The 18025-nt window shown below is 34.6% G+C and overlaps 1 protein-coding gene across 1 annotated transcript in view; it reads left to right on the top strand.

Annotated features, from left to right (window-relative positions):
- The window catches only part of si:dkey-157l19.2 (uncharacterized protein KIAA1522 homolog), a 44833-nt gene that overhangs the window by 2518 nt on the left and 24290 nt on the right, over positions 1-18025 (top strand). The window contains exon 2 of the mRNA XM_056470460.1: positions 16192-16440. Coding sequence (XP_056326435.1) covers positions 16200-16440 — 241 coding nt within the window. The 5' untranslated portion in view covers positions 16192-16199. The remainder of the gene's footprint in view (positions 1-16191; positions 16441-18025) is intronic.

Below are 18025 nucleotides of genomic sequence, written 5' to 3' on the forward strand. Positions count from 1 at the left end.
GTGAAATGTGTGTTGATGAATTGCAGCGCTACACTGACATGGAAATGGGGTGAAGATAAAAATATTTACTTATTGTGATTGGCAGAACAGACCTCGTCATATTAAGAAAGGCATTGTATCTGTTCGTTTGGATTTTTATGCTTGTGTTCATGCTTTGATTATAAAGCTTGGCAGATTAATTCATTAAAATGTTTTGTATTTTTTTTTTTAAGCATGGTTGAGAATTTGTTTTATTATTTTTTGGATTTGTTTTTTGCTTCACAGATTTTTGGTTCAATGTGTCTCACTCCAAAGTCCTGTTTTAATAGGAAATAACGTGCAAACACTACAATGATGTTTGACGCACAGTATAGAAAAATGTAAGCTGCAAAAATAGGGTCATGAGAATTCAGTTTTATTTTTTTGCCAAATTTCATTTTATTTGTTCTTTTTGAGTTTTATTATTATTAATAATAATAATAATAATAATAATAATAATAATAATAATAATAATAATAATAATAATAAATAGTAATAATACACTTTAGTAATCAAAGAGCATATTTATTTTACAGTTGCAATCAGAATTATTAGCCCCTCTGACCCATTTCTGTTTAACGAAGAGATTTTTTTTCCCTGCACATTTCTAAATAATAGTTTTAATAACTCATTTCTAATAACTGTTTTATTTTATCTTTGCCTTGATAACAGTAAATAATATTTTACTAGATATTTTTCAAGACACTTCTATACAGCTTAAAGTGACATTCAAAGGCTTAACTAGGTTAATTAGGTTAAGTCGGCAAGTTAGGGTAATATAGGCATCAGAAGCTAACAAAACCACTATCAAAACACACATGTCAGTATGCGTGTTATAATCCACGAACAGGCAGACTTAAAATGTAAGCAGCAATATTAGGGTCATGTGAATTTTTTTTTCCCCCATATTTCATTTTATTTGTCCTTTTTATTATTATTAATAATAATAATACTATAATAATAAATAATAACAATACACTTTAGTAATCAAAGAGCATATTTAATTCTTGAAATGATTGAAACTTCACAACTATTTGTTAGGAATAAAAAACAGAAAACAAAACTATAATTAAGCAGAACAGGTTATATTTAGAGAAAACAGTAGAATAGTGACTTTTAGATCAGCTCTAGGAAGTAAAGTTTATATTTTGTCCTCAAATAGGCATCAAGAGCTAGCAAAACAGACATGTCAGTATGCATGAAGACTTCATATTTAAGTAGTTTCTTGTGGTTTAATGTTGACCGAAAATAGTCTGTATAATGATTTGATTAGGTGTACTGATTTACTCATCCTAAATGCATTAAATGCAGCATTAATGGGGTATATGCACACAGACTTTTAATATCACTCCCCCAGCACCAGGGCTTCCGGTTATTGTCATCCCATTCAAAATCGCAGTTTCTAAGATCTGATTTCTTTAAAAAACAAAGATCTTCCCTGCCTGGCTGAGATATGTGGGTATCAGACCAAACAAGAAGCACTGCATTAAATTATATTTTTCCACGCCATGTCTTTAAAATATGGAAATTAATTTTACACCAGTATTTTCAATGGAATTTCTGCACTACCCTGCCGCTAATGACGGCGCTTGTGTTTAAACGGTCTTTCGTCTCTCTCTTTTTTTCTTTTTTAGCTTTACCAATGAAATGGATGCTTAAGTCTATTTAACCGATTAATATGAATTAAATTACAACATCAGTGCTGTAAAAGGAACCTCATGAAATTAAAAATAATCACAAAGCTTTCACCGGAAACTTATCATTGGCTAAAAAACAGTAGCTGTGCATGTAGCCCATTGATACCAGTCATCGCTACCAGTTATACAACCAGTCATTTTTATTACTGGATTCTGTGTATGGTAGCGCAATATAAATTGTTTCGGCATCAATATTGCAAAGTGTGCATTCACAGTAGTCACATCGCAGGATCTGCAATGTTGAGCTGGGATTATAGTTTATCAGCAATGAAGACTGTACGGTGTTATTTGATTAATTACTGTACCTGAATATCTGACTACTGTTTAACTCTCCAGATAACAGTAAAGCACTTCTTGTTAGACTTTTATCTTTGTTTTTGTCCATCAAACCTTTATGTATGCTTGCAATTTGTTTGATTCACTGCGCTGCAAAAATATCCCAGTCAAACTAAATTAATGATTTTAAAGTAGTTATTATAGCCATCTGCTGACATTGTTCATATATATGGCAAAAAAAATTAAATATCGCAATGTCCAATTTTTCTAAATTGTGCAGCCCTAATTCTGTGTCTCTTAGTGGAAATCCATAGGGCCCTGTGTGCATAGTTAAAAAAATTAAAAAGGGTGAGACTTTTGGGTGAGACATTTATAAGAGCTCATCTTTGTTTTAATAGGAAATAAAATATTCCAAAAACAGAATAAATGTGTTTTTATGCAGAGCTGAGGAAGCAGTAATTTGTGGTTTTGACACAAGTTTTTGAACATCTGTGGTTGAATTTAGCAAACATGGGAAATAACTTCCAGCACCTTTTTAATGGCAAATTGAGAGTGGGATCTGTTTGAAATGGTGTTGTTGATGATGGTTTTCCCACGCTAGCAAATGTTGCTTTATTCAGGGAAAATGAAAACTGGTTTTCCTTGGCACGCAAATCGTCTGACAATTGGCTGGTTTGGCTTCAGGGTAGTAACCCATCAGCTGGCACAACAGACCCTGAAGGGGAGCACTGATTGATCAGTCTGATAGCTTTATCAATGGCTGGCAGATTAAATCTCAATGATATTTGTGTTGCTGGATGATAAAATTCCTTCAGAGCTTGAGTAGTTTCAATTTAAACTCTTGATGAAACGAGCTGATCTGACAATTAATCATTATATGATTAGCCCCGATACCTGCAGAACTAATTGAGTGTGAAACACATCTAATTAGTGTACGAGACGTGTTAAGTGAGACATGATGAAAGTAAAAGTGTTTTGGATTGCATTAGCATTATACAGGGAGGGCAGTTCTGCATTGTTTGAAGATGATACAACCCTGAGCCTAAATATTACAAGCACCTGCATAATATGCTTTTGGTTCTCCATGTGCCAGCCAATGACTGTCCTGTGGTTTCTTGCACAAATATTTTGGAGCTGATCCTTCAAGTCCTGTAAGTTGTGTGGTGGAGCTAGTGTGGATCAAACCTGTTGGTCCAGCTCATCCCACAGATGCTCATTCGGAATGAAATGTGGAGAATTTGGAGGTCAGGACAACACCTTCAACTTCATCATGTCCTTCAACCCATTTACTGTTTAGAAAAAAATGATAAAAAATTGGGTTCCACTCAAAACTTCATTGTCTCAACACTAGGGTTGACACGATAGCATAAATTTAGGCCCAGATACTATACCAGCTGAAGTATCAGGATACCAAGTAGTATTGCAGTGCTGTATAAATTCATTACTCAATTCTACGAAATAAAGCAAGTTGTCACAAATACTATATTTTATATGTTATAATACTTAACTGTGGTGTTGCTTTCTCTAATATATGAACATGTTTTAAGCGTTTAATCTGACACAATGACTCCAACATATAGACTCTCTGTTTAAATTAAGCGCCTTGGGGACAGACGCAGGGTTTCGGTTCTTAAAGCAGATGCTTTTTGTCATGTGAAATGAATTTAAAATATTCTTATATTTTTGGTCATGCATTTAACAATAAGACATTATTCGACATTATGAATATTTCACTTTTGTTGAACAGTTTTTGTTTGGGCCACAGAAAAATAGAGCCTTTTGACACGCCTCACTTCACCTCAAATGTTAATTGTTTTTTTCATTTATTTTGTAGATAACTTACCAACAAATATACATTAAGATAGAAATTATACCAAATGAAATTCATTACAAGAGATTTTTTTTAACCAAATATGAAGTAAAAAAATTGTTTTTATTGTTTCCTGTTGCTATGTTTAGTTTTTCTCATCTGTTGTCTTAAGAATCCAAAGTAATTTCAAATGTCACTTTAGTGAGTTGTTCTATTTAAGAGATTGTGGCACGGTAGTGGTAGCTAAATCATATTCACAGAAACGAAAATGAACTGGTTCAGAGGAGTGTTTGAAGCATCAGAAAACCTGCAACACAAAAGGCACAAATTCTATAGTTTGCTAGCCTTAATGCAGACTGTTAAAATTAAATCAAAATAAAGTGGTCTACTAATTATTTGCCAGCACAAATGTGTGAGCATTTAGTGATTTTTTTCACATGCAACATTTAACTATTGTAGAACCATTAATGATGATACTATCGTTTATAAACTACAGAGGCACCGCCGGTATTTAAGAGCCATAGGATCACGGTGCTACCGAAGTACCGGTAAAACGTGCAACCCTACTCAACACAAATCGATTTCAAAAGTTCACAAGTAGCTGATGATTGATTAACGCTGGGCTTTTCCTCCCATAGACTTCCATTCATACACAAGCGAATGCGTCAGACCGGAAACGCAGGGTCATGCGTTAAGTTTCGCAGGTTGCTACGGTGCAAAGTTCAAGCTTGGTGAACTCTGACCTGCAAAATCGCATCACTTGATTGCGTGAGACCAATCGAGGATCAAAACAGGACCTCTCTGGACAGAGATTTAATACATGGAGCAATCGCTCGCTTTTTTAAAATGTTTAATCCCGCCCCTTTTCACAGCGCCGTACAACAGAATTTCGCACACACAAAGCCTAGTGTGACCATAGCTTAAAGCGTGTTTGGCGTGGAAAAGGGAGGAGGAGTAAGGGTGGAAGGAGGGATTCTTCATGACAAAGATAATTGGGTTTAAGAAACTCTGATTATTTATAGTGAGTTAGAAGCAAAATGCAGGACCAGCTGTGGTCAATCATAAGTATGTGATCCTCTTGAAATTAGTTTAGAAATAAACTTCACTTAATTAACTTCATTGTTTTTATTAATTTAAGTGGATTGAACTTAAAAACAATTAGGCTGTCCCAAAAAAAAACAAGAATTGTGTTGATTCAGCTAATTTTAAATAAGTAGTTTGAACAAGCAGCAAAAACCTTTTTTGAGTGTTTCTGATCAATGTGTGCAGTGTGTGTGCAGGATGCTTTATCCCTTTTAAAAATTCCATTTGCATCAGGTAATATCATTGTTATGAGTGATGTACTTCTTAGTCTGCAAAAGGGCTGCACAATATATCACAAAATACATTTTGTAATGGTAAATTAGTGGTTTAATACAAAGGTATCTTTGGTGTCTGTCATTAGCACAACCTCTGAAAGACATTTTAACCCATTTGACAATGATGTTAATATGCCTCTGAAAATGAGCACTCTGGGCCTGCTGGTTTTCTGGACAGAACTGTACTAATTTTAGTATGGATGCTGAAATATGACGAAGCAGTGTTAAAAAAAATAATAATAAAAATAACAGTAAGACAGCAAAGCAGTAATTCTACTCAGTTTAAAGTTGTTGTTTTTTTTGTTCTGAATGTTCTTGATGTTCTCAGGTTGATGAAACTATACAGAGGATTTGTTCTATGCAAAAGTAAAACATAGCCTGTCACTTTGAGAAGTTGTAGCGACACTCTCTTTTGCCCCAAAAAATATTGTATTGAATATCTGTTTTACACAGCCCTAGTCAACAGTGTCAAATTTATGTCCAGATGAATGGCCAGGCCCAGGATTTCTCAGGAGAGCATTGAACAGAGGGGTGCAATTAATTTAATTATTTCTGATGTACAATATGAAAACAGGACTATTAGGACTAGTAAACCTGTATAAGTTCGGGTCTGGCACTCTTGTAGGCATTATTGATGGACAGTGTCAACTCTGATTGGTTTACAGCTGCACAGTGACAGTCGCATACACAGAAGAGTGTGATGTGTTGTGTGACTTGTGCCTCAGTCTTATGTAAGATGGGATGGCCTTCATTGCACTTGTGCATCAATGAGCTTTGGGCGCAACGCCTAAGTCCTAATGTTAGACTGTAATTTGTCTGCATTCAATAAACTGATTACTAGAAGTGACTTTTTGTTTACCATCTAGTCTACCCAGAGATTATTAAGTGGCCTTGTTAATAAATGGTCAACCAAATCTGTTCCCCTGTGCTTTATACAGCAATACTTACTGGCTTCATGCAGATTATGCAATGAGGTATTTCTTGATTGTATGAAAATTAGTGTCATGATTTTATGACTCTGAAAAAAATTAACAGTTCTTAATTTTCTACAAAAGAGTTGCAGCTTTTGCCATTCCATTTTATTATACAGTGAAAATAAAGGTTTCTGATTGTGATTTTATACAGCGTGAGATGAAAAAAAAATTTCATAGAGATGAAAAAATCAAGAATTGATTTTATGAAGATGCACTGGGGTGGTTTGCTGCCGAGTGTGACGTTGCTGAGATGAGAATCAGCACCTCCAAGTCTGAGGCCATGGTGCTCCACTGGAAAAACTTGGTTTGCCATCTCCGGGTTGGAGGAAAGTCCTTACCCCAGGTGAAGGGGTTCAAGTATCTTGGGGTTTTGTTGACGAATGAGGGAGGGATGGAACGTGAGATTGACAGGTGGATTAGAGTAGCGGCAGCAGTAATGCAGTTGATGTACTGGTACATTGTGGTAAAGAAGGAGCAGAGCCAAAAGGCAAAGCTCTCGATTTACTGGTCAATTTACGTTCCTACGCTCACCCATGGTCATGAGCTTTGGGTCATGACTGAAAGGACAAGATCTTGGATACTATCGGCCAATATGAGTTTCTTTCGCAGGGTGGCAGAGCCCTTATAGATTGGGTGAGGAGCTCTGTCACACGCTGCTCCTCCACATTGAGAGAAGTCCGCTACCTAGGGAGGTGTTCCAGGCATGTCCCACCGGGAGGAGGCCTCGGGGAAGACCCAGGACATGCTGGATGGACTATGTCTCTTGGCTGGTCTGGGAACGCCTTGGGATCCCCGAGGGGGGAGGAAGTGTCTGAGAAGATGGAAGTCTGGAGTCCCGGCACTGGAAAAGCAAATGAAAATAAGATGAAAGATTTATTATTATTATTATTATTATTATTATTATTATTATTATTATTATTATTATTATTATTTTTATGATATAAAAGAGTTTTATGGAAATTATATTTATTAGTTCACTGTAAATAATGATTCAATAGATTTACAAATTTCTATTTAGGTAAGCGGTTGCAAACAATTTATACAGGCTGAATTTAAACTAACAAATTAAGTTGAATATTACCAAATTTAATTTGTTTAAATTCAGCCCATATAAATAGTTTGCTACCACTCACCTTAAAAACATTTTGTAAACCCAAAGAATCATTTTTGTTCAGTGTTCTTGATTTTATAATGATACAGTGAGGCAGTTCTGCCTGGTTTCATGTAATGCAGTAAGGCACTTATTTGTTTTGAGACACAAGAAGCTCCATTAAAACCCAGACATTAGCAATTAAATAGAAGAAGGACTGAAGGAAAACAGGACGAGAGAAAGAAGACAATGATGGAAGGAGAGGTGGAGCTGCAGGAGGAACCCACAGGAATTATACAATTATCAGTCGTTTAGGAATGTTACTCCTGCTCTCGACAAGCTGCTGCAAAGCCCCAGAAAACACACACACATGCACACAGTTTAACAATAGCACAAAACTCATCCAAACGTCAGAGTGTGTGTGTTTTTGAGGATGAAATCAGACTGAAATCTGATCCAAACATCAGCAAACACATCACTAAAGTGTGGAAGTAAAATTGCGTTTCCTCATGATAAAAAAATTACACTTCTCTCTACTGGATTTATTTCACGTCACACGAATATCTGATATAAAACCATACCTCAGGTGGTCTTCTCGGATTCACGTGTTTTGTATCACTCTGTGATATTGTGCTAATGCACTGTAATGGTAGCTCTGAGGAAAGACAGACACTCCCATAAGGACATAATGTGCAGTTAGTATGACAGCTATCAGCACTTTCCTTCACCGTTCCCCAGCAGCACTTAAGGAGGAATTCAGCTCCCTAACCCTGAATTCCTTGGGTTTGAGGCCTAAAAAAAAAAAAAGAGTTTTCGAATTGTCTGCTTACGAGACATAAAAGTGTTCCTGTCTCACACGCTTGTGATGCTCACATAGTTCTACACATAACGTCTGGTGTGTAACCAACACAAGATTTGTTGCTCATAAGTTAATGTCTTTTTGACTGGAAAATCCCTGTGCACAATGCGTGTGGGTATAAATGCCAGTCTGTACCATTCACATAGTGAACACTCTGCCATGAAACACTAGTAGAATGAAGCTGCAGATAAGGTAAGCGTAGTACAATTCTGTATGTGTGTTCGTGTGACCACAGTTAATATCCCTCAGGCATTTTATCTTCCAGATTTACCTCCGTTTCCTGTAACCCACATGAGCACACACACATACGCACACATCCTCTGCTGTAGTGTGTGCAGGTGTGCTAAGCCAGGTGTCTCTGTCTGGCACACACCTCACACTTAGTTAATGAGTGCAACTATGTTTGTAATGGAATACTGTCATACTAGTGAACATGGTATGCATATTACTGTTCAAACGTTCGGGGTGGTAATAATAATATACAGTATTTAGTTTTGCAAGAAATTAACATTGAGCAAGAATGCTGATCATGTCTGATTAATGTTACAAAGATTCCATCTGTTCTTTATATCAGCATAGGAAAATGCTGAAAAGAAAGTAGCAGTTTTCTGCGTTGATAAAATAAATGATTAAAATTGGGATGAGCCTATTATCATTTAGTCCCGTCAGTTATCATTCATTAATTTTCCTTTGCATTAGTTTGTTATTGATCAGGGGTCACCACAGCGGAATGAACCGCCAACTATTCCAGCATATGTTTCATGCAGCGGATGCCTTTCCAGCTGCAACCCAGTACTGGGAAACACCCATACACTTGCATTCACACACGGTCGTACACTATGGCCAATTTTGGCCAATGGACTGTGGGGGAAACAAACCAGCAACCTTCTTACTGTGAGGCAACAGTGCTAACCACTGAGCCACCGTGCTGCCCTTTAGTCATCATTGGAAGCAAAATATATAATGGCAGTCACTTCTGTCTTTGCAAAATTCTCTGGCATCCATAGACCTCCCCATTACCTCCTCCATTTCTTACATTTTTTTTTTACCTACTTTAGTACCATTTATAGGGGAAGTTCTAACTTGGGTTCAAGTTTCCTTCTAGAACAGCAAGCCAATTTAATTTCCAGTTTTATTAACTACCAGTGGTGTAAAGTCACAAATTACAAATACTGAAATAACTGTAATTGAGTAGTTTTTCTCAGGAATTGTAATTTACTTCTCAGTTTTAAAAATGTGTACTATTTTTACTTTCCCTTGAGCACATTTTTAGTGCAGTATTGGTACTTTTACTCCACTACTTTCCTTCGATCTGCAGTCACTACTCTTTTTCTTATCTATGGGGATTAGAAAACATCCAACCTAAAATCAACCAAATTTCAACGTCTAATGATGTTACAGCTTGATGTTGTGTGGATGTTACCACTATGATGTCTATCTGACGTTAGATTTTGTTTGCCATACCTGATGAATAAATGTCAGTATTTGACGTCAATATGATGTTGGTTTAAAATGTTGGCCCGACGTTGGATTTTGGTCACTTTCCAACACAACCCAAAATCAATCAAATATCAACGTCATTTGACGTCGTTATTGCACCTCAAAATAATGTAGTCTTTAGACGCTGGGTAGACGTTAAATTTTGGTGACCTGACGTTACGACCTAAATCTAACCTAATATTAGTGTCATATGATGTTGTGTGCCTGCTGGGCAATTACTAAATGCACTACAGAATGTTACGTTTACACACATCCACAAATTACAAGTAAATGCATCAGCTTTTCACAGTATAATACAGCGTAGTACTTTTGAAAGGTCATACTTTGAGTAATATTTACAACAGCTACTTTTTCTCTACTTTCACTACATTTTTAGGCAAGTAATGGTACTTAAGTATGATTTTTCAGTACTCTTTCCACCACTACAACTACCAGTTTTATTAAATATAGGCCTTTTTATTTTACAGTGATATCCACAATGTCTTAAACTATCTTAAATCTCAAAAGCTAAATTTCAGGCCTTAAAAAGTCTTAAATCTACGGAAATGTTGTGTCGTAGGTCTTAATTTTCTTTTATTCATGTATACCTACCCAATCTGGCCATTAACACCAACAATCCCAATCTCAATAAAACTTTTAACTTTTTAAAAATAGCATTTAATTACTTTCCTTACAGTAACATTTGCTTAAAAGTTCTCCATTTATTAAGATACAGACCTGACCTAGATTTTCTTTATTATTTTTGTTGTATTATTAAATGTATTAAATTGTCATCATTTTTGATGGGGCAAGTGAAAATCTTTTCTAACTGGGATATTTGAAAAAAATCTTTAGCATTTAGCCCTGTATAAGTCTAAAATTTTATACCTAATGGTCTTAAAAATGTCTTGAATTTAACTTGGTGAAATCTGCAGAAGCCCTGCTTTAATATTAAATAAAATAATAAATGTCTTACCTAACCAAATGTTTTCATTGGTAGTGCATAATATGTATAGCTTTCAATATGTAAAGGTTTGAATTTGCACTATGCAAAAAAATTGGTATAGAAAAAAATAAAGTGAAGTTATAAGCATTATTAAACTGCAATTTTAAACTGCTATAATTTGTCACACAACTCTTGGCTACCTTGTAAATTAGAATAGTAAATATCAGACCAAATTTATGTACACATTTCCCTAAAAGGATTCATTCACATCCAACATCAATTCTGAGTCATCCATCAAACTTTTAGTATATATGTTTTTATTAAGTATTAGAATGCGTTATTTATTTATTGCAAAAGATAGGCTTGTGTGTTTTGTCTAGATCAGAGATGCCCAAACAAGGGCCCACGGGCCAAAGTTGGCCCATTGTAACCTTTGGTTTGGCCTGCCATCCCGTCTGAAGAGAGGAAGAATGATAGAGATGTTTCAAGATTGTTAATTTCAAATCTAATGTAATCTTTTGTTTGTTTGTTTTATTGTTAAAAGCTAACTGAAATTAAACGTTTCAACTAAAAATTGTAAATTAATCAGAGTTAGTTTAAATGTACATACTGTCACCTGACGGATAGAGGACAATGCAGAGGCTGTGGTGAGCAACTAAAGGCAAAGGCAGATTCTGCTTGACTAGTGTATTTAGCATTGAGCTCCACTGTTCACTCTGATGTTTTTATTGCAGTAAGTTATAAATCTAAAAGTTATACTGCATTAGTTAATAGGATTTCAAGTAATTATATTTTTTTTAAACGTTATGAAATAAATTAGGAAATGGCAACTTTACTGTATGATAGTTTGTTATATTTACCTTCAGCCCACGGAACCTAATGATATTTGGTTTTTGGCTTTTTAAACGAAAAACTTTGAGCACCTCTGGTCTAGATATACTGGATGATATCTCATTATGTTTGGTAACATCATAAATAGTTGGCAGTGCTGTATTATGAAGTATTTGAATTAGCATTTGTTTGAATGTTTATATCTGGTGAAGGCTAATGTGACTAAAACTTTGTTGAGGACCATTTGTACAAGTTTGAATAGTGTTTGTAGTATATGAATTTATCTATATTTCAACATAGCACTGCTGAAACACTAGTGCAGTTCTCCATCCATAATACAGCACACTCAATTTTCCATTGCCAGTGTGACGAACAAAAGGCAAGCAGTAATCTTATCATATTCTGTCTCGACTTATTTGATTGAAGAAAGCTCAGTTGTTTTTGCACATAATTGGATTAAACCTGCAAAACAACTATCCATAATGATGACAATGACAAGCGCTAATGAGGTCATGTGACTGAAATAATAACATAGGAGCATGCTAGTACTTGAAATGTTTATTGCTGCATAAAGTGTGGTGTTGAGCATGATGATTCCAGTAAGCAAAGTAAAGAAAGCTGTAGCCAGTTATTTGGGGGAATACCACAAAAAAGAAACATCCTTTGGAGCTCAACGTTTGATTCCACCCTAAAAACTGTCGAATCACATGACACACACACACACACACACACACACACACACACACACACACACACACACACACGCAGACACGCCTGTTGGAAGAGCTGTGCATTTTTCTGAGAAAGTACAGTGAGAGTTTCAGCATGGGAGTGTGTGCAGTAATTGTTTGCGCGCATGCTTGTGTATTTGAGGATTAAACCGCAGGTAGAACATCCAAACAAAACAGACCTGTGATGTCATGCAAATAAGTCCCTAACATGTTTATTAAAATAACTCAAATTATATAACTAAATGCAAATGAATCATCTGCAGCTCCCAGGAAAAAAATGAGTCAGTGTTTATAACTCTGATCCTGGATCAAGCTGACGTGATTATGGTGAAAAGTGGATCAACTCTGCTGCAGGTTTTGCTGTTTGTTTTTGTGCATTTCCATAGTGACTGAGTGAGTCAGAATGCTGCAGTCTGATTGGTCCACTGACCCGCCAAACCGAGCTCTGCAGCCGCGTGAGGATGTGTTGCTCTCCCTCTCGCTCACACATGTGAAATCGGCTCCAGTTTCCTCATTGTGTTAGTGTGTACTTGCTTTGCTTTTCTCTCCAGCATCCCTCAATATTTAGCTGTTCCATCCCAACAGGGCTTTGTTTATGTTAAACAGCATCATTTTCAACTGGCTGTTTATTTTATGCCTTGTGTATTCATGCGAAGTTCTGTCCTTTGTGGATGTTTGTGTGTCTTATTAATTGAGCAGAATGACCTCCCTGAGTAAATACATCTGCTGGGTGTGTTTATTCAAGATATAATGCCTTGTTTAAATGTTGTACACACCATGAGTGTGTGTTTCTCTGTGTGTGTGCTGTGTCAGGGTGTGTATCAGTATCTGTGTGTGCAAGGGTGGAGCTGATGACTTTGTGTTAAGGAATGAAGCTCATTTGCAAATTTTTTTTTTTGTCTGCGATGCAGATCATTAGGGTCAAACATTAGGAACTATCTGGACCATCACTGTCGGTTCTGCCGTTCTAGATCACTTCAAAACAAGAACTGGTTTCTCTTTTGGGTTCGTAATGTTTTGAGGAGACAAAGGTAACCGTTCTGGTGAACAGTGGGGGAAAAGTGTCTTTCTTTTTTACACATTTAACTTGGTTTCTTTTTAGCAATGTAAAATATGAGCAATTCCAGTGTTATGAATGTGCCATTTGCAGTAAAATCTTTAAAAATAAATACACAAAGAACGTATATGTTAAGATTATATTGAAACATCTGTTTATATTTCCCAAAACTACCAGTTACAGAGTTATAGGATCAGAAAAATCAATCTGTAAACATGTTTTATATTCTAAATAAGGAGAGTAAACCTGCGTTATGGATGTGACCAAAAAGTCAGCAAGTTTACAACATACTTTGAAGATATTCTGTGAATTAAACTGCACAACCCAAGATAAACAATGCTAATCAAAAGGATAAGAGTTGGCTCACTATAGAACAAACTTGGTTGATTTTATTTTATTTGACATTTTTGCATTTATGAGGAAAAAGCTTCGTTATGGGTGTTAAATTGCCTCTTGTGTGACTTTTTGTCAATGTTTTCAAATAATTAAATTTGATTTATCAGAGACATTTGTGATTGTTTTTACAGTACTGTGAAATACAAGCCTACACAATAACCTACAAAGGGTTTCCTATTTTGGTGAAAACCTTTTTTTTTTTTTTTTCATGGCAACATTGGCAAGGCTGACATTTGCATGGAATTACTCGTATGTGAAAGATCAAAGTCCATTCCAAAAGGAGCTACACCAGTAAGCACTGTTTCTGAACACTCTCAGACACCTCGACTGTACTCCTCATGATATCCTAAATTAACATAATTCCTGCCCAAGGGGATGTGGCTTGTTTGAGTTGTATTAGTAGTGTAGTGTGTTTTCCTGTCTGAGAGATGCTGTTTCACAGATCTAACATACTGATAAATGATGAATGGTATTTTAAATGACATATTGATATCGGCCTATAGATCATTATCAGCTCAGCAACAAAATACAGCATGCTGCACATTCTGTAATGATATTATCATGCTACTTCAAGCATTAAAAATGTTCATCTATTTGCTGGATGTTATTATAAATGATTCGTTCATTTATTGCTGTTTTGCTAGTCATGTTTTGTTTAAACTCAATCTTTAAAATCAGATAACTTCATAAAAATAGCTCCATGTTATGGTTGAAAACAACAGATGTTTATCTGGTGGTGTTTGTCTGATCTTAGTAATTTATTCTGATTGAACTCAATTTCTTATCTTTTTGTTTTTAAAACTAAACTCCCTTGCTCAGGTTCTTTTGCTTTTTATAATTTTTTTTAATAATGCATTTTGATTTAGATGTACTGTACATCGCACAATCCAAGAAAACAAGTAGTATCCTCCACATTTCATAACAACTTAAGCTTTCTAAATCTAGCTTTTTGAAAACTGTCTCTAAAAATCTGCATTGCACTTGTGAAATTTTAGGGCTGCTCAATATATCAATATCACAATGTGCACATCTGCAATAGTCACATGGCAGGGTCTGCAATGTTGAGTTGGGATTCTGTAGATTATATACAGACCTCTGTATAATTGAGTACACCCCATTTTGAAAATGAATAAATTCACTGAGAAATGAATAAAAATATTCAATGTATTTTGGTGCATTTAAACAAAACAGATTTATTAAACAGATATATTTATTAAATAATATTATTTGGGTCACAAAACATATTTGGAAATTGAAAGATAATTCAATTAAATTCAAGCTAAATATTGCTTTATTTTTAACTAAATTTTGTCTTGATTTTTCCTTATGAGGGGTGTACTTAAATATGCTGAGCACTGTATTAGATTGAGATTATATAGCCACATAATTATAGAAGTTCAAAATACATAAGGTTTGATGCATTACTGCAGAGTTTAACCATAATGAAGTAAACATGCATCATTTGCACATTTTTTAAACCCCAAGAGAGTTTTTAAATAATTAAAGCACAATAAATTTTACCATTTATAACTTTTAAATAGTTCAACAAAATAAATATCTATTAAAGACTAAATTCTTTGCAGTGTTTTTCTTTATATTTGATTTCTGTGCCTGAATATGATTTGACTACATCCTGAAAACCTTATAGCGCTTATTTCATTTATTTATTTTTTGCTCTATTGCATTCATCTCTAACATTTCATGCATGATTCACTCCTCTGCATGAATCATCCAAATCAATCTAATTATTTGCAAATAAAGCTATTCAAGCCATTGCAATATATATCGCAAAATACTAAATATTGCAATGGCTTGAATAGCTTTATTTGCAAATAATTAGATTGATTTGGATGATTCTTTCCAATATCGTGCAGCCCTAGTATGGTTACATATATTACAATGGAAAAATGAGTATCATGTGATTTTCTCAGAAGTGCATTCTCTATTACTCTATTCTCTAAGGTTGATTTTTCCAGCAAGGCCAGACCAGGAGAATGGTTGATTGTGTAATGCTAGATCCTGTTTTGTTTTTCTTCAACTTCAACCAGCTTTTCCTATAGTGATTAGCACTTCGTGATTTCACAAGCAACCTGTGATGTATGTAAAGATTACCCATTGAAGAGGACTGGAATGCTAGTCTTTGATTGTGTTTGGCTTTTGCTTCTTCTTATAAAGTGAAATTCACAGTCCAGTGAATCTTAAATATATGATGTATTAGCAGTTGATTGGTGCAAATTGAATTGAAGTGGCCTTATTACTATACAGTTGTAAATAAGTTAATCATATTAATTAGTGTTTAGAACAAGCTGTTTTTCCATATAAAAGATACTTGTATTACATATGCGAATAATAATTATTTGGTACACTTATTATGTGCATGTTTGTACCTCTATTTTATAAATGATCTGCATGTAATTACATTAATTTCTGTAATCACATTTATAATAACACTGTTGACCCCAACATGTACCTAATCTCTCACCTCAATAATACTATTAGTGTTGTGCAATACTGTATAAACACAATACATTGTATGTAATATTTGACGTCAGTACCTAGTAGTTAGAGCCACTTAAAATAAAGTGGCACCACATGATTTATTATCGGTGTAATTTACAAATCTGACAGAAATGCAGAATGAGGGCTCACTGAATTTTTTTGTGTGTCAGGCTTTGGGATGTCCTCGGGCCGTGAGTCTGTAGGGGATCTGATTCCCCTGGATATGCTGCAGGTGTTCAGTGAGGAGCGTCAGCATGGCAGAGGCAAACGGGGCGGCAGACGGGCAGCATCCTTCAGGCGCGCGTTCAAGTGGTTCAAGAGTCAGCGCAGGAAAACTCGCAGACATGCTACTGAAAAACACGGAGACCTGCTCGCCACTGGATCACCTGTGGAACTGCCACCATCCACACTTAAAACAGGTAATACTGTACATTTTACCACAGTGTACTTCTGACAACAGTGTTCTACTTTTTTATGTGAGTGCTAAGGTATGGCTTAATCTGTAGATTTTTAGCCCATCATTGAGTCATTTTTTTTTTTACTTTAGTGTTAAAAGTGTGTAAGTTTCTATTTATTCAGTTTTTAAATTAATTTCAGTAATATTATTTACTCATATGTAAATGTTCAGTTGATTTAATTACAATACAGTTTGTAAAGTAATATTTTCTGCCTTTTAGTAGATATATTACATGAGAGACTTGCTTTGTTTACCAAATAAGTAGATCTAATTGGATTTGCCATGTAAACATTGACTAAAAATTAAAAAGGTATTGTTTTTCTTTCATATATTAAGTTTTAGTTGCAATTACTCCCATTTTTTTAAATTGTGCGCAGAAATAGCTAAATTTTATGTAGGCTCTGTCTGTCCCTCATGGTTTTTATTTTTCATACATGATAAAAATTGGTTGTAATCGTAAAATATACAGCAAAATTTTGTATGATTATTAATTTTTTGTTATACATTTAATATATTAAGTTAAAAATCTAGTATTTTTATTTTTTATTTATTTATTTTTTTTAAATACATAGCTTGTTACAGTGACTGGTGATGGAAATTTATTGAAGCCATATTTCTTTTTGAAAGACTTTTTGAATTATGTTTGATGTGAAAGCCAAATTGAGGCTCCTGTGTAATATGTATGCATACAGTTTAATAACCATGCATCTACATCCAATGATCATACAGCTTGGACTAGTGTTTTTGTATTTTGTTTGCACTAATTGGCTTGTCCGCAAAGTGTGAACAATGAATCAGGTTGTTGTTTCTTATTCAAAAGACAGTAGGAGACAGAACAAAAACATCAACAAACTACTGAATAATATAGTAAAAAACACTTGACACAAGTGAAGGGATTTCATTTGTTTATATAGATAGATCGATAGATAGATAGATAGATAGATAGATAGATTGATAGACAGATAGATTGATAGACAGATTGATAGATAGACAGATTGATAGATATCTCTTTCTTAGATAGATAGATAGATAGATAGATAGATAGATAGATAGATAGATAGATAGATAGATAGATAGATAGATAGATAGATAGATAGATAGATAGATAGATAGATAGATAGATAGATAGATATCTTTCTCGATAGATAGATAGATAGATAGATAGATAGATAGATAGATAGATAGATAGATAGATAGATAGATAGATAGATAGATAGATATCTCTTTCTCTAGATAGATAGATAGATAGATATCTCTTTCTATAGATAGATAGATAGATAGATAGATAGATAGATATCTCTTTCTCTAGATAGATAGATAGATAGATAGATAGATAGATAGATAGATAGATAGATATCTCTTTCTCTCTCTATATATAGATAGATAGATAGATAGATAGATAGATAGATAGATAGATAGATAGATAGATATCTCTTTCTCTCTCTCTCTCTCTCGATAGATAGATAGATAGATAGATAGATAGATAGATAGATAGATAGATAGAGATCTATCTATAGAAAGATCTCTATCTATCTATCTATCATAAC

Source organism: Danio aesculapii, chromosome 13 (genome assembly GCF_903798145.1).
Source record: "Danio aesculapii chromosome 13, fDanAes4.1, whole genome shotgun sequence".
NCBI classification, from domain to species: domain Eukaryota; kingdom Metazoa; phylum Chordata; class Actinopteri; order Cypriniformes; family Danionidae; genus Danio; species Danio aesculapii.